The following is a 25,036-nucleotide window of genomic DNA, read 5'->3' as shown; positions in this document are numbered from 1 at the left end:
TTATTTGTCTAATATTATAATATTAGCATAATTATTTTTAACTTTAATATAATAAATATTTACTTTATTTTTTAATAAATTAATAATATATTTTATTTTTAACACTATTTTTATTTTTATTTATTTTATTTAAATTTTTTAAAAATTTATTTTTATATTTTAAATAGTTGTACACTTTAAATTTATTATTTTAGTACCCAATTATTACACTAAATATTTTAATTATGATTAATTTTAATATAATAAGTACACAATATATTTTTTAAATTGAAAATATCAAATTGATTTAAATGGTATATTAATACTTTTACACTTTTTTATTTCGATTTTAGGTGTAAATAAACGTATAAATGAAATTTGAAATGATTCCGATTCCGAATCATATCACTAAGTAAACAGTTTATTCTGACTCCGATTCCTCACTCCGAATCCTACCCACTCTGAATCTTGCCCACTCCGATTCATGCTCATTCCGATTATACGTAGATAAACATGCCAACAAATTAAAAGAAGTAGTTTCTTTTTCTCTAACTTTACCAACATCAAACGAGAGCAAGAAATTGTAAAAAGAATAGAAGAGGGCAAGTAACAAAAAAAACAAAAACAAAAACAAAAAGAGTTTGTCGTTAAGTTTACTTTCTTCTTCTTCCTTAGCCCACTGCTTTGTTATGGGTTCATTGAATTACCCTCATTTTTAGACATAAACAACAAACGTTGATTTCCTTTGTACAGAAATATTAGGTTCAACGTGATTAACTAACATGAATATAAATGTGCCTGTTCGTTTCGTGGTTTACAATAATCCTCACGAGATGAACATCATAAAAAAGGGCTTAGCAGCAAGCTTAAATTCAAGTAGTAATACCCACAGATTACTACTTGGAATTTAAGTATGCTGCTAAGCCTATTACACCTACAAATTTCCAAGTTTATTGTCTTTTTTAAGAAAAATATAATTCAAAGCATGAAGAGCCAGTACAACCACAAATACAGGAAATTTAATACCGAACAATAATCACATCTAACTTAGAATTCAAGTTTTGTTACAGTAAAAAAACTCTCAGAAATAGTCACATCTAACTTTTTTATTACAATAAAAAGCTCTCAGACAACATTATATCTCAACTCAAATTAAAAATTTAAATTAACGAACCAAACGGGACCTTAATAAACTCGAAGTCTCAAATAAAGTTCTAAGAGAACATAATGTGTGTGTATATATACCGGGCTCCGTAAATAAAAACATTCAAGAAGATAAACAAGAGATCAATTACATGTATGGTTTCTTATGGAAAAATCCAATCAATTGATATTGAGAAACCTATAGTATTAAGACTATACAAAAAGAAAAAAAATCACACAAAAAAATATTTCTAACGAAAATGACAACCAAATAGGCAAACACTAAAATAAACAAAAAAAAAACTAATCTGGATAAAAAATCACCGTTATTACTGACGAAAGATTAAAAAAAAATTCTATAGGTCTGAATATCAAAGGGTTGCGTTTTTTCACTTAAGAACTTGTTAGGAGAAAAACATCATAATATTTTGTACTATAACGTATTAATTTGTATTAGTGAAGACTTTTGGACATTGAAATGCAAAATTTCAGCGTTAAATTATATATGTTCTTAGTTTTACCCTAAAAAAATTGATTTATTTCGTGTTAATGATACTGGGGCACCTTGAACTTGTCATGTTTAATAACTTATTAGTCTCCTAATTCTTTATTTTTATAAGTTGGACTTTAAATTTAAAAACATGTTTTGAGTCATATTGCATTAATACATCCCAAACTTTTCATTGCTCGTCCAGTTAATTCCAAAATCTTGTGCCACTTTGGATCATAATGTTATTGACCGGATTGTATTGTGAAAACACAAATCTAAAAATTTATGATGGATGAATAAGTTGACACAGATGAATGTAATTTACCCTTTTATTAACAGGTAAAAACCATTAGAAAAAAAAACAAAAAAACAAAAAAACAAAATGCTAAGTGGAGATAGGAGGTTGTTTCCGGTAACAAAAGTACCAATGCTTTATTTGCACTAATAAAGCAGATATAATGTAGGTTTGTTAATAGTATCCCTTTTTTTTTTTTCCTATAATATCCGTTAGATAAAGGGAGAAAAAAGTTGTTCTTTTGTTGACTAAAAGAGAAAAAATAAAAAAAATAAAAAAAAAGGTGAGGTTTCTTTGCTTCTCAATTACCCATCGTGTCAGATGTCAGTATAAAAAAAAATTTCCAGTTCTGACTCGACAGCCTATAATAACATGAAATTTACTAATAAAAAAGGAAGTTATTCATTAAGAAATTTAAATAAATGACATAGCAATTTAATTGGAAACGTCAGAAATGGGTCCCCTCGTGAATTGGGCTTTTCTGGGTTTGATCAACTCAGAGGCTCAGAAGGTCGTACTTCAAATTATTGCACCCGCTTCGCTCGCTGAGCATTCTCTTCCACGCAATTACCATGTTACCCTCTAAGCTTGCTATAAATAGAAAACTCGTGTGATAAAACCTGTCCTTTTTAATCCCCTATAATTGTCCGAACAGTGAGTGCTCACCTTAATTTTGAGTTCGTTTGATTTAAATTTTTACTTTTGAGAGTAATTTTATATAATTTTTTTTATTATAATAAAAAAATTAAATATGACTGTTTTAAAATTTTTTTTATTATAATTAAATTTAAAATTTAAATTTAAACGAACTTTATCATTTAAAATAGTAGTAACTATTGGTAGTTGAAAATAACATATTCTATGTAAAGAATTGTTGTAAACTAATTATTTATTTATCATAATTAACTAAATAAATGTTGTATTTTATAAAAAAAAAAAAAAACTAACAAATATTTTATCGATGGAATGGAAAAAAATGAAGGTATAATAATCTCAGCATTCCACGTAAATAGGATCAAGAGGTGTTGACATAAAACATATTAATCAAGAGTTTATTTATTTATTTATTTATTTTTATTTCAATGAAACACGTGGATCTGATGACCTACCTTACCTATAATATAAATTTAATTTTGAACCTTATCTCATCGTCGTGACTCCACCTTCGTCTTTCATTTCTTTGTTGCTGCCAAGCACATCCTCTGATTTTCTCTGATCATGCCCTCACTCTCCATTATATATGTTGAAGCTAACGATAGAAAATTGACCTTATTTAAGGGATGTTTGGTAAGGGGATTCGGTTTCTGATTCGAATCATAGTTCATGGCTCGCTACAGTATTTTCTCTCACAAAAAATACACGTAAATCAAAAATTATTCTAATCTCATGATTCTAATCCATAAACCAAACATCTCCTTATTTTATATATCAATCAAGGTTCTTCTTGATCGGCTTGGTTATCCGATCCACACTTTCAGGAACCGATTTTCAGTTTCGGTCACAAAATGATGTTAAAAGGACTGATGAAGAGCCCTAGGCAAAGGGGTGCTATAGTGTTACTGATTATTAAAACATGATTTTTAATTTTCATTACCACCACTTTGATCGAAGTTACCAAGTATCAAACTTGGACACATCCTGAGAGGAGAAGTGGAAAAGATATTTTCACCAATTGTGTTGCCCCGTTTGTGGTTATTGTGAGAACTTTTAAGGTGTTTAGAGAAAACTTCTCGAAATTACTGTTGGGAATGCGATAACTTGTATATATTACATTGAAACTTGTAAACCTCGTTCATTTCGCTCATTCGAGTTTAGAATTCGAGTACTGTTACAGGAAAAAGTTATTAGAAACAGTCACATTTAACTTTTTTGTTACAGTAAAAAGCTCTCACACAATATCACATCTCAACTCGAATTAGCGAACCGAACAGGCCATGTTGGGGTTGTATAAATTATGATAGAGGTTCCAATCTTAAGATAACAAGATAACATGCACGATTAACGCTATACACGTGAATTTTAAAAGTTGAAATTGTAAAAATCATGATAAATTTGTGAAAAGGACCGATAACTATAAATACAGAACTTGAAAATATTGTGCTAGCACTTGGCTTTTGGAAATTGGCAGGGAGTTGAGTTATTTCCCGCCGAAGCGTCATGAATGATATGTGGTCCACATATATATATATATATGTGTGTGTGTGTGTGTGTGTTAACACAAGAACGTGAACTAACAAGGTCAGATACCTTTCCTTTACTCTCAGGATATAAAACTATAGGCCATTTTGGAGTGTCATTTATTGAAGTTTAGAAAACCAGAAAAGATTAATAGACCTTTTTTTTCATTTTTCAAAAAGGAAGTAATTTTTGGTGAATTACTATTAATTGAGGAAGTAATTCTCAGGCAACTTCCATTGCTCTTACTCTTTTTTTTTTTTTTTTTTCCTGTTAGAAACTATTTCTAACGCTTATTTAAATCCATGTTTCTTCATGGGAACTTGAGCACACCGAGGGAAGGGCCAAAATGAAAAGCAGTACGAAGTGTTTGATTGATTTTCAAGTTTAGAGAAAGTGACTGGGAAGCTAGAATACGGACGAATTAGCATTCACAGGCACCTTCCTTGTATTTCGTGATCACTTGTCGTTATAACAAGACTAATACGTAATCCATTTGTGGCAGGGGAGGATTTTATATATTTACACGACTTTGTTGTTATTTTTTTACGAGAAAATTGTTGAATTTTTCTCGGGATTATGTTTGTTTGGTAAGAGGGAATGAGAGATGGAAAGAGAGAGGGGTGAAAAGTGAGAGTGAATATCTTATTTAGTGGACGTTTAGTTCATAGATTTAAAATTATAATTCAGAATTATTCTCAATTTAAGTGTATTTTTTATGAGAAAAAATACTGTAACAAACCACGAATCATGATTCGAATCAGGATACGAATTTACCAACTAAACAACTCAGAGAGAAGAGGGGGGAGAAAATATATTTAGAGAGAGTATTTTTTATAGTCTATTATATTAGATTTTTTTATTGATGCAATGATCTAATTAATTCACTTAAATTAAAAGAAAATAACTTTTTGACTCTTTAAAAAAATTATTAACAAATAAAAAATAAACATTATGGTAATTAAAAAAAACAACATTCATTTGTTCTCTTAACTCCCATTTTCTCTTACTAAATAACACAAACGATTATCATAATTCTCTCTATCTTTCTCATTTTTTATCCCTCCAACCCTCTTTATCCCTTTTCTCAAACGAAATCTTAAAGTGTATGAATTTAAATTTTTATCTATTTTTAATTAATATCCCATTAACTAGTATAACTATTAACTATTTAACTAAAAAGTATATTAATAAAAAAATAAAAGTAAAATATAAACTCACGCTTATTTATCTCCTTTCCTAGTTTTTTAATATTTTGTTATACATTGTTAAAGGTACTTCTCTGCATCCAAACATTCTCTCTTAAGCGGTTCATGAATTTTAAAAAGAGAAAAAGGGAAGATTTCAATCAAGTGGAGAATGGAGCTCTCCCAATCCCGAACCAATCATCTTCTCTCAATGGTCCCACCAATATGGTCCAATTGGTGTGTATTTCATTGAATAGGTTCGTGTGAAATCATCTTGTAAATGGGGTCCTTTCTCTTGTAATTGTTTGGTATTACAATAGCCTTAAAGAGATTACAATAAAATAATTTCAGAAAAAACAAAAAGTTTAGTGTAAAATAAATGGAAATTACAATAAAATAATTTCAGAAAAAAAGTTTAGTGTAAAATAAATGGAAATTAAAAAAAAAAGAAGTGACTTTCGTTTGTATGGTTACTATTTTTATCCATGTAATTTTCATTAGAATTCTAGGGTGAAAAAATATTATACTAATAAGAAATGATACTGAAACGTTAAATTTATATCAAATTTCCTTTCCTAATATGATGCTGTCTTTATTTTAGAATTTTGTCTTATAAATCGATGTCATAATAGTGCTTGTAAATATAGAATTTGAGAGATTTAGGAAATATAACCCTTAATCTTTATCCTTAATTTTGTGTCCTTTTGCAAGAATTATCCTCTTTGGTTTGATTTTAAAGGAAGAAAAGAGGTCACAGATCTAGGAGTGTTGAAGACAGCGCAGAGTGATCCTCGTAATGGTCATTTCTCTGCAACATTTCCATTCTCGTCAAGTTCAAAAATTCAACCCTTTTTAACCAAAGCGTTGGAAAATTAACTCCATTTTATAAAGAAAGAAAGAAGACAAATACTCTTTAAAATGTGTGGATTTGAATTTTTATTATTTACTCTTGATTATCGTCTTTTTTAATCAAATAACTATATTAGTAAATAAGTTTTAGTTAAAAGTAAGGGGTAATAACTCAGACCCTTATACTCTAAGGGTAAGTTCAATAATTTTCTCTATTAAAATTTAAAAGAGAAAACTAGTGAATTCATATTTTGAATGCATTGTTATAAGATTTTTATCATTTATTCTTAATTAATATCATTTTTAACTAATATAAATTTTTTAATAAAAGACATTAATTAAGTATAATGGGTAAAAATTGATAACTCATGCATTCTAAAAAATATTTATCTTTTTTTCCCTAAATTAAACATGTCCAAAGAATAAGTCATTAATATAAAAAATATTTATCTTTTTTCTCTAGATTAAACATGTCCAAAGAATAAGTCATTAATATAAATAAGTGGCCCATAATGGATAAGTTCCCTGCCATAACCGTGATTGGAAATAAAGCCTCACGGTCGCGCTTGGAGGATAAAATAATGGTCTGTTTAGTTTGTTGATTTGAGTTTTTAATTTTAGATTAGATGTGATTTTATGTGAGAGATTTTAACTGTAGTAAAAAAAAAATTAAATGTGATTATTTTTTAGAGCTTTTTACTGTAACAAAACTTAAATTTTAAACTCAAATCGGTAAAATAAATGGGACCTAAAAAATGGTTTTTGGATGGGAATTTATGTTGTTCGATTACTTGGAATGATAGTGTACCAAACATGGGACAAACACTTAACTAAAATATTTTCTGTTCCATCTTGAGCGACACTTTTCTCATCCTATTGTGGCAAAAGAAGTACTCTAGCTTCTATTTGCTAAGTAAATTCGTTTAACAGATCAATAGTTATAATTAGCCTTGCTAGCACAATGACAATAGTGCATCTTTATGAACTGATATGGGATGGGGTGGGTGTTAATTAAGCTGTACCACTTTTGAAGACTAGTCATTCACTTGTAACATTTTCAGGTTAAATTTTCTAAACAAGTTGTATACTTTAATCACTCTCTAAAAGTGGCATCTCATGCGATGGGAATGCTTGTTGCATCGTGCGAGCAGTTTGCCCGTTATAGCTAAAGCCCAATCCATAGCTGGCCCACACTGCCTGTTTCTTTGGGCTTCCACATCATTCTTGAGCAGTTAAAAACAATAGAAAATAGCCCAATATAAAAAACTTAAAAAAATATATATGTCAATTTTTATAGAAATTAATAGGTCATAACTTATTAAGTTATGATTTATAATTAAATAAGTTATAGATAAACTTATCAAATTATAATTTATAGTCATACAAGTTATAGACAAAAACCGTGAATAACTTGTCAAGTTATAGTTCATAATCAGATAAATTATAAACAAAAATAGTAATTTAATATATTTATTAACTTATGTAAACTATTAATCTATTAATTTTAATTCATCTTAAATCTTTACTTATTTCTCTCTTTTTTTCCTAAAAACAAAACAACGAAAGGGCCAAAACCAGAAATAGGGTAAAAAAAAAAAATAGAAAAAAATGCAGAGAATAGCGTATTTCGTACCATCGTTTGGAGTAAATATTATTATTTTTTAGAACTTAGTAAATTATAGCTGTTATTCATTCTAAAATAATAATTCGTTTCTAAGCTCCTGTTAATTTCGCCACTTCAAGTTTTATTAAGTAAAAAATTTTTAAAAATAATTATATTTAATTTTTTTATTACAGTAAAAAATTTTAATATAAAATCACATCTTAATTTAAATTAAAAACTTAAATTAAACGGATCATTTATTCTTTTAGAGTGATTAAATACCTGTTTACTTCACCATTTGAGTTTAAAATTTGAATTTTATTATAATAAAAAAACTCTAAAAAATAATCACATTTAATTTTTTTACTACAATAAATTTTTTTTACATAAAATTATATCTCAACTCAAATTAAAAACTCAGTACAATAAACGGTCGTTAACTATCTCTCTCTTTTCTGCTTTCTCTAGTCTCTCTCTTTGTTGAGCTTCACCGCCGCCTCTCTCCTCTCCTTCTCCGGCGGTCGCCATTGCTAAGAGCCAGGTCACCGTTGGAGATCGCGATTCGCAATTCTTGTGGCCAGAGAACGCCATAGACGGATCTTTACCAAGATCGGCTGTCGTTGGAGATCGTGATCCGCCATTATTGCAAACCACCATTCGTGACCAATAGAGATCGTCGTTCGGCAATCGTCTCTCTTTCTCTCATCGCCGCCTCTGCCTCTCTCTCGCTTGCTCTCTTTATGAAACGACAGATCCTTCCTCCCTCTCTCTCTGATTTGAGGACAACAGCGTTCCTATGGATTTTGATTTTTAAGATCTTCGTCGTGGCACGGATCTTCACGCATTCGTCGTCATCGGAGGAAATGGCAGATCTGGTGATGGCGTTTAGCAGAGAAACACTACCCATCACAATCTGTTTCGTAAAGCCAAAGATTTATGTGCAGAGGGCTGTTGTTTACTTAGATACCTACTACTTAAGGGTCAATATTTCTCTATAATCTATTTTGCCACTTCACTGGAATATTTTTGTCATTTTGACATTTCTCTTGAATTTGTTGGTCATTTTGCTATCCACTATTATCTACCATAACCAATGGAGAAGAGCAGATCATTTTAATTTGAAAGTAGAAAGAGCAACTCTCATGATTACATTGTTAATAATGTGCAGGAATTTCTCTAGGAATATGTTGGGTGCACAGATTGTTTGTGCATTTGATAATTGAAGATGTTAAAAAAGTGGTTTTCTAATGTGAGTGAAGACATTCTTTGGATATTTTTAGGATTATTATAGTAAATACAATATTTACTTGTAACTACAAATCATCTCAGATGTGTAGTTTCAAAAATTTTTGTTTGTATTTATTTATGTTTGGAGATTTGCAAAAAAATTTATGAATTAGCATTTGTTTGTGTTTGGTAAATATTGTATTTATTAGTAAATACTTTAGTAGTTAATTATGGGCAAATACTGTTTATATTTAAAAATACAATAGTAGTTACAAGTTTGAATCGGGTAAATTCAGTATTTAGCTGTAAATACTTTAGTAATTACAATTTTGAATATGATAAATATTGTATTTACTTGTAAATACTTTGATAGTTTAAATTTAGAATCTTGTAAAAATTATATTTATCAGTAAATATTTTATTAGTACCAAGATTGAATATGGTAAATAATGTGTTTACTAGTAAATACTTTAGCCCATGTTTGTTTCGACAACTCAATCTGTTGTTTAGGATTCAAACATTGGTTCATAATTCAAATTGATGTTTGGGAGAGAAAAATTCAAGGACAATTCAATCCATTAACAATGGTTTGAGGACAACTCAAATTGTTGATTTTAGAATTCACCCCTCCCTTAAATTCTAACAATTCAAATTGTTGTCAACAGTCCAATAGTTTCATATTCTACTTTTTCTCTCGCTTCAATATTAATCTTAAAAATGTCATAGATTCTTCATTTTAAATCTGATTGAGATGATTTTGAATGTGTTTATAATGAAGAAAGGAAAAAATTCCCACCCATATTGCATATTTTTAAATGTCATTTATAATGAGGATTTATAAGATTTGTTACAAAACTCTAATGACAGTTTTCAACACTTTATCCAAACACAGTTCAGATTTTATTCCCAATTCAAATTATAATTTATTTGCACTTCCAAACAACAATTCGGATCACAGTTTAAATCACCACCGTTCAGATTCTACAATTCTAACCAAAAGGGTTCAAATCTCCACATTTTTAGTTGTTGAACCAAACAAGCCCTTAGTAGTTTACAATTTGGAATTTGATAAATACGCTATTTACCGGTAAATACGGTATTTACTGATAAATACAGTGTTTTAACAGTCGCCGGAGTTGGTGGCCGGATATTTGAATAAATATGATATTTATTAGTAAATACAGTATTTTACTGATAAATACGGTATTTTTAGGTATATACAGTGTTAAATAGTCGCCAAAGTCGGTGGTCAGATTTTTAGATAAATGTTATATTTTACTCGTAAATACGATTTTTACTAGTAAATACAGTGTTAAACAGTTGTCAGAGTAAGTGGTCGAATTTTCGTATAAATATGATATTTACTGGTAAATACTATATTTACCGGTAAATACTATATTTTACCGGTAAATACTATGTTAAACGGTCGTCGGATTCGGTGCTCAAGTTTTTGGATAAATATGATATTTACTAGTAATTACGGTATTTACTGGTAAATACAATATTCACTAGTTGATACAGTGTTAAAAGGTCGATGGAGTCGGTGCCTGAATTTTCAGATAAATTTAATATTTACTGGTAAATACAGTATTTACCATTAAATACAATATTAAAAGGTCACCGGAGTCAGTGGTCGGATTTTCAGGTAAATATGATATTTACTAGTAAATATAATATTTATTGGTAAATACGGTATTTATCTATAAATACAACGTTAAACGGTCGCTAGAGTTGGTTGTTGGCTTTTCGGATAAATATGGTATTTATTAGTAAATACAATTTTAAACTGGAAAACTTTCACCAGTTACCGGAAAACGGTCGCCGGTTGTCGGAGCTAATTAGTAGAGTCGGCCCCAGTCCCAGTCATGGTGGACTTGACTATAATCTACATATTTTAAAAAATATGTTATAATTTACTATTTTTAAAAAATAGATGTTTACGGGGGAGGAGTGAGGTGAAAAAAGAAGTTTATGGGTATTTTTGGGTTTTTAATAATGTTTAAAACTTAAAATATAAAATTATGCTATAATTTATTATTTTTTAAAAATATATACTATAATTTATTAATCACTTTACTAATTATACTATTTCCCTCATTGTTCCTAAAAAAATATTATTTATGCTACTCCATTAAAAAATAAATAATTGTGATTTAATTAATAAATAATAAACAAAGTGCCATAATGATACTTGATTATTTAAATTGACATATAGTATGCCTACACAAAATCATGACAAACCATGTATTTTTCTCTTAAAAAAATGTCTTTCTTGAAACCTTTTCCAAGGACTAGGTGAATTTCATCAATCCAAGATTACAAGATGCACTGAAATATCATGAATACAGGCATGTTTGGTTCACATGTTTAAATCAGTCATTAACGAGAACTTTGTGAGAGAACCATTAATATGAAATTTTTGAATTCAAAATTTATAACAAAATCATAATCATAGGTTTAAATACATTTGCCAAAAGACCTTAAGAACTTTTCCATCACATTTCGCACACCTGATCCTAAGAAGTTTTCTACTACTCTTTATTTGAATATAACTTACACTTGGTACAAAAAATCACTTTCCACTATTAACCTGTACAATGAGAGAAATGGGTACTTATGGCATATCCTAACTTTCAAATTGGTGGTGGTAATCGTAGCCCTCCTACTATTCTATTGGTCGGCAACTTTGGATGGCCATTCACATGAACTAAAATTAGGAAGAATAATGAATAATACATTTAAATTGAAGCGTATAACATTTGTCTGCCTTAGGATGACTACGAATTCTCCGGCTGTTATCTTGAGCCAATCACCGAAGATGACAAATGTACTGCATCAATCTTGTTAGTTTTCTGCTTGCTTCAAAATTGAAATCTAAAGAGCATCCGCAGGTTGAGAAGAATTCTCTCTGTACATGTTAATTGGACGCAGCAATGATATGTCTTCAGGGGACAGCATCAGCGAGCCAGTACTCAAGTAGTGTCGATTGGCCCGTCTCCTGTGTTAGAACATCATGTTATATTACCTTTCAAAATTCCATTAGAAAAGAAGGAAGAGATCAATTTGACCATCACAATTACACACCTGCGTTTTCTTGGTTTGTCATTCTCTTCTGATAAACGAGAAGCTTCTGACCTCGACATGCAGCGCAATGAAGAGAGATATTCATAATATGCAGGACCTTTCAATGCCATGCAAGATTTTGAAGGAACAATGGATTGAATTACATCAACAAGGGACGAGTTGTTTTCACTGCATTGCAGGCATCAAGAATTATGGATTTGTACAGATAACCAATCAACTTATGTCACAAAATGGGTTTTAAGAATAATACCTTCTAGATGAAATATCGGTTTTTTCCAGGCTTCCTGAATTTCTTCCACTACATGTATTCAGACTTGATATCATCCCATGTCCAGCTAATTTACCTAATGCCATCATATCAGTTGCAGAAGCCAACAGCTCAGAGGCTAAATCTACCGTGGTTTCAGATCCGATGGTTGATCCAACAGCAGCAATGTTTTTGGCATAGAAACAAAATCCATGTTGTGCGGTTGTGGAAGCCAATAACCATTTATCATATAAGCTGTATGTATCTGATTCCCCAGAAGGGATCATTGATGGTTCTAAAGAGTCCTGCAGTTAAATAAAGTACAATCATCAACCAAACTTTGACAATGTGAATGGCAAAGGGTCCTTTTAATTTCCAGCGAGAAAAGTTACATGACACTTACACCTGTTAGTGGTTGACAGTTAGAAAGCAACACATCTGTTTCTGAAATTAGATTGCTCACTTCATCAGTGAGCTTGACAATTTGAAGATGCTGTTGCTCTTCTGATCTCACATACTGTGCTAGGTCTGCACGGCAGACACGAAGTTTATTCCACGACTTTTGGACTAAATCAGTCACAACTAACGGTTTTGGCTTCTCTACATATTTAGACAGTCTGTGAAAATCCATGCGGCTAGACTCATCCATCACCTGATTCTCGATTGCAACAGCCTCCACATGCTCATTTTGAGAATCATCCACCTCTTCTAGTTCGCAAAATTCTGCTACATGCTGATTACTTTGAAAGGTATCTGAATCTTTTTGTATTTCTGACTTTGATATATCTAGATAATCAGCTTCAACTGGTAATCTGTTGCTCACTGAAACTTCTTCCATTGTATCCCTTAAATGTACCTCTGCGCCATTGTAAATTTCAGTTTCTGGAACAAATGTTGATTCTGGCACACATGACACATCAAGTGACTTGCATTCGTCATTTATGGGGATGCAGCCTGCAGCTTCTGAACAATTATGCAGTTTCTCATCCATATCATCTGATGCAGAAAAAGGTACCTCCGTAAATGGAAGGCTCCCTTCAAAAAATAGTTCATTGTTACCGTCTCTATTCATGAATATATTACATCCATTACCAATTTTTTCATCTTCAGAATCTGAAGACAGTATCATATCCTGCTTTCCCCGAGCATTCCGCCGAGAACACAAAAATGGAGTGTCTGAATTATCAGAAAACTCATGAACAGTATCAAGTTGTGTTCTAAACTCGTCATATTCATGAATAGAGCAATTCCTGCTCAACATTCTTGCCTTCTTGGCTTCTATAGTTTCCGTTTCATTGTTATGTGAAAAACTAAATTCTATTTCCCTCTTGTCCAATTCTTCTTCCTCAATTGCCTCCATTAAGCAAGAATTTTCTTCCCTTGATAGTGATGTGCTAATCTCTTTATCAACTAGCTCAGATAACTGAGAAGGTAATTCCCATGGTATCAATTTTGGAAGTATCTGATGGCCAACCTCAAGATCAAATGGCAGTGAACCACATGTCCTTTGCCGTTTCCTAGCTGAACAAAAATAAATGCATTAAAACATTAAAAATTTCCTCCAATAGAGAGGCTAATTATGAGAACTCTCACAGGTCAAGCGGGAAAATTCAATATGTTCTTTAATAGCCCCAAAAATAATTTTAACAAAACCATTTCAGAGAACCTTCCTCTCCCAAACAAAAAGCTCAAAAAGGGGAAAAACTAAAGTTGTCACTAAATAATCTAAAGAATGTTATTTAGTTAAAACAAAGTCATTAAGACCCCAAAATCCCTTTCCATACCACATAAAATGTAGAGGGCAAAGAAAAAAAAATGATATTTATCCTGTTTGAAACTTGTACACATAATAATAACCAGCATCTGTGCAATTCGACTAACCTTTCATAGAGGCTCGACCCTGACACCAGAACTGAAGATGCATAATCATTTTCCGCATATCTCCCTGACAACATCCAACAAATCGTTCTAATAAATAAGGTTGGATGTTGACTCTCTCTGCAGCACAAACCTGAAATGAAGTAATAGAAACATGTTGAATTTGACGAAAAGAAAATTCCAGATTCCTGTAATGGACAAGCTAAACAGGGAAAAAGAACTTTACCATAAAAAAATGGCAAAGCAGCTCCTCTTGTGATGGTGGGGTGAAATATATCTGCTCTCTGTCTAAGTTATCTGGCAGGAAAGGATTGTGACCTAGGATTTTATAACAATTACGAAAATTACAAATAAGAAAACCTTCCTGAAATACAAAGTTTCAAGTCAGAGAAAATCTATATATAACAGTGAGCCCTCTTACTGTTGCTTGTCAATACTATGGGCCCCTTTGCTGTTTCAGCAATTTGCTGTACTGCTGCAATAAATCCCCGATCTTCAAGGAAAGTGATATCCACATCGTCGAATAGAATTAAAGGTTTAACTTCACTCTGACTGCAGCAACTTCCAGACTCCTCACGATAAGAAATACCAGATCCTCCTGTTGCATTCCGACAATCTTCATCTGATAAGGGGATCAGGTCAACCACCTCATCATCTAGTTCTTGGGTTGCAGTGCCTTTGGCCAGATTTGAGGGTTTCAAAATAAGCTTACTCAGTGAACCCACAGGGTTTCCCAGTGACCTAGATGCACATGAAAAGACTCATTATTCAGGGACAAATAAGGTCTCATTTCTGCTGTGATTTTACTAAATAATGACTAATACTGACCCTGGGCATGACACTTGCAAGCAAAAAATTCCTCACCATGATGCAAATTCTTACTGAGAATTTTATTTGCACAGAAAGCATTCGTACAATTGCAATGTTGCATAAATTACTAAAAAAAAAAAAGGAAAAGTAGAAGCATGCACAAGAACAAATGCAATGCCATGAATGTCGATTTTCAGAGAAAAGACATTGCCATTTGAGATTAAGCTCTATACTGAGATAAAGATTGAGCTCTATATTGATTAACAGAGAAAAGATAATGCCATTTGAGATTCTTTCAGGTTGGCTAGGTGCAACTTGAATGCCTCTACGAGGCATCAATCACCAAGATGCACCAAGACCAAGTAACATTGAGCTTTGAAAAAAAAATACTTTCAGCTAGAAACATTACTGAGCCAATTAAATTGCCTACTCATTTAAACCATGGTATAGGAAAAAACAACTCTTTAGGTTTCAAAGCAAAGTTACAAAAAAGAGAAATGCTTTGATCTTCCCTTGCATTACCAGTACTAAAGAATCCTTCAATGAAAAAGGTAAGTAATTTTGCATTTCTTTCCGCTGTAAATTCTCTGATGGGGATTAATTTGCAATAATTTCAACATTTAAGTTTTCCACATTTTTACATGCTTTCTATATTGTTTTATATCCCTCTTCATGTTATAGAGAAGCTTCCTTGAAAAAGAAACTCTGAATGTGGAGAAACTGCGTTTATAGCAAATGAAGTAAAAAAGTGAACTTTAGAAAGCCCCGAGTACGACCGCTATTTCTAAAGGAATATATATGAGAAGAACCTTTTAAGTTGACGTGATTCTAAAGCCTCACCAAACCTCTGCTTCACAAGAGCTCCATTTCGACATTCTGATGCGCTGACCTGAAATGAAAAGACAGTCAATCTATAAATCAATATGCCGGTAAAAAAAAAAAAAAAAAAAAAAATCAACATGCAGAAAATAAGCAATGTATCAGCATCCCATGATCAAAACCAAAGAAACAATGTCTGATGATTCGGTAGCCACTAGATAAATGTGAAATGATGATGTATTATTGTACTATCAACTGGTTCATCATACAAAAAAAGTGGATACATTTAGGGCCCGTTTAGTTCGCTGATTCGAGTTTTTAATTCAAGTTGAGATGTGACTTTATGTGAGAGTTTTTTACTGTAGCAAAAAAGTTAGATGTGATTGTTTGTGAGAGCTTTTTACTGTAGAAAAACTCGAATTCTAAACTCGAATCAGCAAAATGAACGGGGCCTTAGTGAGCTTATCACTGCTTGTATAAAACTTGTCAATAATTTTGATGACTGAAAAAATAGATGCGACGTACGCTAGTCACTATTACATAAAATCAGATAAAATCAGAGACGCATAAATATATATATATGCGCAATGGATAAATATGTACATATGCACACACACCCATATTCAAATTAACAGTTGTTTAATATTCTATCCATTTAGATGTATGCATTCAATTTTCCAGTCAAACAGATACGTTTAAATATCCATCTGTTTTATGTAACAGGCTAAAGAAAATAACACAACATAAATCATTTTGGAATCATACAGGGAAAAAGTTGAATTTGAAGATCACTCGCATGATTTATTAAGCAGACACAATTTAACATTAATGGGACGTTTGGTTCATTGATTTAGAACCATGATTTATGATTATGATTTTTAAAATTCAAATTTTTTGTGAGAAAAACACTGTAGAGAACCAATAACCATGTTTCAGAACTAGGGAGGAACCCTTGAAACAAACATCCCATAAGTTTACTAAATTTGAGAGAGTATTGAAAACTTCTCATATTCAAAAGTTAAAAGCAAAATTACAGTTTCAACTCAACCTTATCTTCAATCATTTTTATTGAACTGTATTTGAATCATAGATCAATTTGGCGAAGGGTAACTTGTAAATAGGCAAATTCCCCTTTCTGTCAATATGTGGTGCTTCTTGCTTCTGCTATGGCTAGTTGGCATTGCTTAAAAAGAATACTAGCAATCAAATTACATCACAATCAACATCCATAGAAATAGGGATTTTATTTCATCTATTTAACAACCATCTTCATTGACATATAGATAGTTATATACATGTTGAAGAGGAAAGAAAAAAAACAACAGCAATCATCACCAATGAACAACGATCTCTCTTAAGTAGAAAAAAATTATCACAATTTAATACCTCCAAAACCTCAAATCCTTGCTCTCGTGCACAAGCATAAATAGCAGCAGACTTTCCACTCTGCAACACGTGAGTCATAGATCTTAATCTGAAAAATGTATCACTTTTATGGATAAATATAGAAATTGAAAACCAATTGTAAAACCGTGGATGCACTGAACACGTGCTGGACAAGGAAACCAAGCCATATGATATCTATATCTGGAAATTGACACTACTTAAATCATCTATGACCATAAACTTAGAATCGTATATTGTTACTCTCAGCATCCAGATCAGTAAAGAAAAAAAAGGCCCTTTTAATTCTTGAACATGCGAGCACCAGAACAAAAAGTTGTACATGCAGAAAGCTATTTTTATCAATGATGTTATTATTATTATTATTCTTTTCAACATAAGTACAATTATGCTTAAATTTTTATAACACCAATCATACCAAAATTGTGATATGAAGCAATTCTAACATAAGGCTACAAAAGAGGCGGCTCTAATTGTAAAGCTCTAGGACGTGTATCCTTGTCAGTACCCAAATAAGACTAGCAGCACCAGACATAAATAACATTTGTATATAGTTGATTCTCTGCTATCAGCATGTCCAATTAATGCACTCATAAGGTACTAGATATGCTTTCATATAAGAAATTAAGAACCTAAAACAAGCATATATAGAGGATAAACAGAATAGCTCCCCTAAAAGACCAAAGACCATGACTCACTATAATCATAGACAGACAGTGTACTTCATGTGTTTTGTACTTACCCCAACCGGCCCAGTAACTAAGAGTACATTTTTCAGGCCACCCCCTTCCCGTTCTTTTTCTAAATCAGAGTCACTTTCAGAACAAATATAATCGCCATCTCCCCTGTCACCTGTATCACAATTAATAGTTTCCTTGCTGATACGAAAATTTCTTTCACGCCAATGCTGGAGCCACTGACTCAAAAAATTCACAGATTCATCGTTGCCACATACCTACTCGGCCATGTCAAAAAAAAAAAAAGGTGAAACAAAAGTTTTTCATCCATCTAGATTGGAGAAACTTCAAAATTGCGTAACTTCTACAATGAAGAAACAGACCGACATATCTAACCTCCAGGGCATTTTTTGGCTGGTACTTATAGGTCCATAAGCTATCCCTTGGTTGATTACCACAATCAAAATAGTACGACTTCATTCTGCAATTAATGCAGCAATAAAGTAAGATCATATACTAAATTACTAATTGCAACCTAAGAAATATATGCACAATACTTCACATCGTGTATGATAATCATCTCAAATAATAAGGATGCAGTGTCAGATGAGAGTAGTTATCAGAAAAAGGTCAGCTAAAAAGACATAAATGTGCACAATCATGAAAATTGTGACCTGTATATTAGATAGATTAACAGAAACGATGATTGTAAAAAAAAAAACAAAAAAAAAACACAATTAAGAGAAGAATATTAGTATAAGAAAAACAAAAGTTTCAGCGCTAAAAAACAAAAACAAAACAAAACAGAAAAAAAAAAAAAAAAAAAAAAAAAAAAAAAAAAGTAAAAAGAAAATGGGTTGGAAAAAAAAAAACATCTCAGACAATTTAATTAAACCTTTACCTTTCCTCGAGAAATCTACTTTGTTGCCCAATGTCTGGCTTCATTACTACACCAGTATGCCCACTGAAGGAATCAACTTTAGTTACCTCACTGTCCTGGGAGTAATTTATTTGAATTAACTGAATCACAGCATGACAACAAACGAAACAGTTAGTAGAGCAAAATGAGCATATTGCTGTTAGAACATATTATATGGAAGGAAAAAAATCAGAAGTAAGATAGAACAATGCAGTACTTACTTCTGCATCCTTTAAGGGCTGATAGCAAATCACTTTCTCGTCATTTGATAAGTCAAAGGCTGTTGGTGCTGTTTCATAAAAACATTCTTCTTGAATAGGACACTGATCAAAAGAAACCGTGTCCTGAAGAACTGATGTGTTGCTGGGATTTGAATTAATTGAAAGCATATTAAAACTTAAGCACTCAACAGATCCTTAAAAAATGGATGAGCATGCGTTTTCTAATACAGAATTGCTATTCATGAAGATTCCCTCATGAAACGTCCAGGTTCTCCAATCAAGTGCCTCTGCGTTGTCCTGCATTGCAGAATTTTAGGTTCCACCACAATGTAGAAAAATTAACCTCAAATCTCTAGTTCCCCCAACTCAGCAACTGCGAAAACTGCCGTAGAAGAGTTAAACTCGGAGAATCTTACCTGGGTCCTTTCAAATACATGGATTGGGCCACAAGTTATCTCTTTTTTGTCTCTACCAGCTGCGAACTGGTTGCTCACTAAGTCAATCACCTCTTGACTTTTCTTGCTTGTTTTACACGATGAGAAGAAGGGATGTATTTGCTTTCCTGCAAATATCCGAGAATTTTCCTGACAAAATGCAAAAGGAGGATACTTAGGGTTCCATGCCAAATATATATTGGTCAAAAGCATGAAGCTGATATGCAAGAGGCCAATTTCCAAGTCAAAATCACGCGCAAGTTTCAAGGCAACAACTTCATCATTACCTAAACTTCCAGAAGCAATAAACTAGAGGATTATACAATGGTACATTTAATTACTCGCAATGGATTATGATGGGAAAGAAAGGAAAAGGTTTGTAAAGGAAAGAGAATTAAGCATGTAATTCAACTATAAACTTACCTGTTAAGAATTAAAATTACATTCTCTTTTTCTTGATTGTATGTCAATGTGCCCAAAAATTAACCAATAATGTGGGACTAGAGGTTCTTTGACTAAGGTTGGTTCAGTTCAGAATAATTAATCAAAGAGTGTCCTTTGCTATTTTCTCTAAGCATGAAAAAACAACAAGCACCATCTATTTTTATCAAAGTGAAGCCAACAAATTGATAAAGAAACTAGTTAGTTAGAAGCGAAAAAAAAAAAAATCAAATTGACTCACCTGGGCTGTCATTTTTGCCTCAAACCGCAAATTAGGGATTGCAAGAGGTGCATCCTCGCTCTGTGTATTAGTTAAATCTTTCTTCGGAGTATTACTTCCAGATCGTTTTCCTTTTACCTAACAAACATACCAAACAAACAGAAAACAATTAGATTTTTTTTTTTTTGGCTGGAAAACCAATTAGAAGTTTGATTCAATTCAGTAGTACTTATCTATACAAGTACGTAATCCTAGAACCAAACAAATTGGGGATGGAAAAGCGAAAATCCGCCAAATTACCTTCTCGGAAGATCTCTTCGTAGGTGTCGATTTTCCCTTCGGCTTTCTTTTTCTCTTGCTCTGACTCCCAGTGCACTCCTCCTCACTGTTCTCGTCTTCGTTGCGATCTCTCTCGCCCTTAGCGGCGTCTCCATTCGCTTCCCGTTCTTGAGGTTGGGGTTTGAGAGGGAAAAGCGTCGACTGGACCAGTCTCCGGCGGACGGATCTCCGCTCCGACGGCGGAGTCGGCCGGAGCTCGCCGGGACTGAGCTCCTGCGGGGAATGATCGTTCTCGGGTGCTGAATTATCCATGGGATCGGGTGCAATTGGGTCGTTGGAGGATTGCGGATTTGGGAATTTAGGGTTTTGGAAGGACTTAGGGATTCGGGAGAGAGGGGAAGAGATTAGAAACGTAACCTACAGGGAGAGAGAGAATGAGAGAAAAATTTGGAGGGAACAATGGACGTTATTCCCGCCATTTAGAAGATAAATTTTTGTTTTCCCGGTGATTGGATTGGCATAAAAATTGTTTTTTAAATTTTTAGGAAAATTATTTTTTTTTTAAATTGCTTGGATTGTCTTTTTTAATTAAAAAAATGGATTGGCTATTTAGCATAATTGATTTTTTTTTATTTATGGGACGAGGGATCACTACTGTTCAAGTATTTTTAGCATCGTCTATTTTGGGATTTAAATTTTTAATTTGAATTAAGATTTAATATTTTTTAAGAATTTTTAACTGTAATAAAAAAAATTAAATGAGACATATTTTGATAACTTTTAATTATAAAAATTTATAAAATTAAAAACTCGAATTGGATAAATGAACGAAGCCATTATTATTACAGGTTTTGGGTTTGAGAAATTTAAAATTAGTATATAGATTTTAATATTATATTAATAATATATATTCAAATTAACTATTTATATCTAGCCAATCTCATTACATTACGCCAATTGTGATTTAGTTTTTTTTTACATACTCTAAGGTGTGATTTTCATATTCTTATACAACAGAAAATATCAAATTTGCCCTTCTAGTTAATTAACTTGGGATGATGGATTAAGATGACACACCTAACTTTTTTTTTTTTTTTGCAAAGAAAAAGCAATAAGAAGAACCTCCCACCTCCAAATTGAAACCTCGTCCGAAACAACTACAACCTATTCGTCTCGTGTTGTCATGCATTGCACTGCCACCTCCCCTCCTGATATTGTTTCCATGCCACTCAACCTATGCGACATGATCACCCTTGCCACTTTATTCTTCCTCCCGATCCCGACTCAACCCATGCAACATGATCACACTTGCCACTTTATTCATCCTCCCGATCCCAACTCAATTTATGCGACATGCTCACCTTCGCTTGTTTTCACCTTATTATTCTTCATCGCATCAATCTCCAAAAGTTTATCTTTAATAACCTTAGGTTTTTTTTTCCATTTGACAAAATAAGTCTTGAGTCTAGGGAAAAAGAAAATAGACACATTTTCCTCCTATAAATTGTTAAAAAATTACTTTCCCTATGACTAAAAAAAACCTAATTTAGACGATATAGTAGTGGTGAAACTTCGGGCAGTGGGCGTGTCCGAAGCCAGGCTCAGTGGGCAGGCACCTATCGCTGCCCGTCCAAGTAAATTTCTCAGGCTCGGGCTTGGGCAACCTGAGAAAAAAACATTCCCCGCCGCCGATGGGGGGGCTGTGACTGCTGGCCACCGTTTTTTTTCTTTTGAATTTTTCCACCGTACCCGAAGCCCGAAAGTTTGCCCGAATACCCAAAAAAATGGCTAGTTTTTTTAATTGTATGCCCGACCCGAACCCGAAAAACTATATTTTTTTTATCGTCAGCTCAAAAATTTGAATGTAATGGTTATTTCCACCTGACCCGAACCCGCTTTGCCCGACTCCAACGGCTCTATTTTTTTATCGTTGCCCGAGAAACCTGAAGCCAGACCCGACCCGCCAAATTTAATTTACTGTTGGAGCCGAATTTTGAGGGGAACAAAAATTTTCAAGCCAAAAAATTCCCTATAAATTCCCCCCCTCCCCCAACCATTTTCCTCACCTAACAACTCTCATCATCTCTTAATTTCTCTCAATCTCTCTCAAATCTCTCTCAATCTCTCTTAATTCTCTCAAAGCGCTCTTGATCTCTCTTATTTTTCATAATGGATTCTTCCGGTTATGGTGGTGATATTCTTGTTTATGCCCAATTCAACATTGAAGAAGGACAATTTCCTACTAATATTTTTCAAACGTAGGAATTGCAAATACTAGAAAGAGCTCCTGAGAAAACTGCAAATCCGAGCCGTGGTGGACGTACTAAAGGTCGTGGACCTCGTGGGTGTGAAGGAGAGGTAAGTGCAAGTGCTAGTGCAAGTGTTGCAAGTTTCAAGAAGAAATGCAAGCGCACCTCAACAATTTTGGAGCACTTTAACGCATTCGAGGAGGTCGACAATGACGGTAACATTAAATACATAGCTCAATCAAATATTGTGGTGATAAATTACAAGGTAACACTATTCATGGTACAACACACTTGAGAAGACACTCTGAAAAGTGTATTCAAAAGCAAGGAGGCGGACCCGATCTCCATCAAATACAATTATCATTTGACTGCCAAACTAGCGGTCTAAGCACTTGGAAATACAATCCGCAAGTCGATCATATGGAAATAGCACGATTAATAGCCACATTAGATCAGCCACTAAGTTTTACCGAACAAAGGAATTAGCATTGTTATATTAAAATTGTACATAATTCTAATGCACAATTTTTTTCATGTACTCTTAAGAAAGATACATTAAACTTATATAAACAATAAAGTGAAGCATTAATCAACCTTTTAGACTCTACTAGTGGTTGTGTTACGTTAACGGCAGATATTTAGTTTGCCGTTGCCAACAAATATTATTTAGCTGTAACATACATTATTTTAAAGATTTTGATTTAGATAAGAGAATATTACGTTTTAAATGTGTTATAGGATCACATACCGCCGATTTAATATATAATACAATTTTATCTGTCATTAATGAATATAGTTTAAGGGATAAAGTAATGGTTATAACATTAGATAATGTTACTACAAATACTAAAGCAATATAACTTTTTAAAAATGATTTAAGTTTATTCGGTAATAATGATATATTTCACCAACGTTTTGCATGTCATATAATTAATTTAATAGTAAAATTTAGTTTAAAATCAATGTCAGGTCATATTAAAAGAATTAGAGATAACATTGCTTGGATTTAATGTAGTAATCAAAGAATACAAGATTGGTTTAGATTTCTACAAGCATGTAATCAAAATCTTAGAGCATTAGCCTTAGATATTCCCGTAAGATGGAACTCCACTTATATAACGCTCGAACAATGCATCCCCTATAAAAATGTTATAACAAACTATGTTAGTGCAAAATTATGACCAGTATTTATAAACCAAACTGATTGACAAATTGTCAAACTTTTGTATAACATTTTAGGATGATTTCATGAAGTTACTTTAAAATTTAGTGGAACATATTACCCAACGTCACCATTAGCATTAGGAGAACTTTTAAGAATGACTATTTTATTTAGTGAATTTAGGACACACGAGATTTTAGGAGTTCCTATCGCTTATATGGAAAAGAAGTTTAAAAAATATTGGGCTAAATTACCAATGTTATATGGTTTCGGTGTTATTTTTGATCCTATATTAAAATTAGAAGGTTTAGAAAGTGGATTAAAAAACTTAGGTGACTTTTTAGATATCGACTGTTATGACCAATTTCCTATTATAAAGGAAAAAATATTATCTCTCTATAACTCTTATGAAAGTAGGTTTAGAAACACACATCGTGTAAAATAACCGCAACAACGAGACGACAATATGCATTCATTTTTGAATATTTTCAGGTTGAAGAAGAAGAATAAGGCGACGACGACGACTCAAGGTCAAGGAGAATCTGGGAGTGGATCTTCATCAAGAGGTGGTGGCAACAACGGCGGCTTTAACGAGTTAATGGCGTAACTGAGTGAGGGCTTAGTAGTCGACAATAGTGAAATGTTTGATTTGGTTCAGTTATGGAGGGCACGAGTATTAACTTGGCCGATCCTAACTCGACTGGCAATGAATATTTTTTCGATCCCAGTCTCCACTGTTTCATCTGAACAAGCCTTCAGTACGACCAGCAGAATACTTGAGGAACGTAGAAACGCACTGGAACAAGACATTGTTGAAGCTTTGGTGTGCATTAAGGATTGGGATCGTTGCTTACATGATACAATTTCACCGGCAAGCGAAGAATGGATCGATGAATTTAGTAGATTAACTTTTAATTTTGAAGACGATCCTTCAGCTTCAAATTAAATTATATTATTGTAATTTGTAAATATTTATTTACTTTGTACAATGTTATTGTAATATTGTATAGACTTTGTAAGTTTGTCAAATTTGTAATTCGTCCCAAAATGACTGCATTTTTTTTTATCAAGTTTTTATCCCAATTGAGTTTTATTGGTTAGATTTTTAACGAGACAATCATGAATTACAAATTCAAAATTAATAAATAAATTATTTGTTTGTATAGTTCGTGTGCATTTCAAATTTTAAATTGTAATATCCCTTATAATTTTTGTATAATGTTTACAATAAATAACTTAAAAAT

General features: G+C 32.4%; 1 protein-coding gene across 1 annotated transcript; it reads right to left on the bottom strand.

Moving 5' to 3' along the window:
• Positions 1-11,447: 11,447 nt before the first annotated feature.
• LOC21403096 lies at positions 11,448-20,756 on the bottom strand. Its single transcript, XM_024162352.1, has 16 exons — positions 20,403-20,756; positions 20,124-20,240; positions 19,424-19,591; positions 19,008-19,304; positions 18,769-18,887; positions 18,264-18,348; positions 17,933-18,145; positions 17,173-17,232; positions 15,777-15,856; positions 14,579-14,898; positions 14,384-14,475; positions 14,161-14,290; positions 12,683-13,800; positions 12,283-12,584; positions 12,033-12,200; positions 11,448-11,946 (listed from the first exon to the last, which is right to left on the bottom strand). Exons 4-16 carry the CDS (start codon positions 19,173-19,175, stop codon positions 11,823-11,825), a joined length of 2,979 nt encoding a protein of 992 aa, XP_024018120.1. The 5' UTR covers positions 19,176-19,304; positions 19,424-19,591; positions 20,124-20,240; positions 20,403-20,756; the 3' UTR covers positions 11,448-11,822.
• Between the last annotated feature and the right edge of the window lie 4,280 nt (positions 20,757-25,036).

This window comes from Morus notabilis, unplaced genomic scaffold, assembly GCF_000414095.1.
Source record: "Morus notabilis unplaced genomic scaffold, ASM41409v2 Scaffold570, whole genome shotgun sequence".
Taxonomy (NCBI): domain Eukaryota; kingdom Viridiplantae; phylum Streptophyta; class Magnoliopsida; order Rosales; family Moraceae; genus Morus; species Morus notabilis.
The sequence above is the reverse complement of the archived record's forward strand: the minus strand, read 5'-3'. Positions and strand labels throughout refer to the sequence as shown.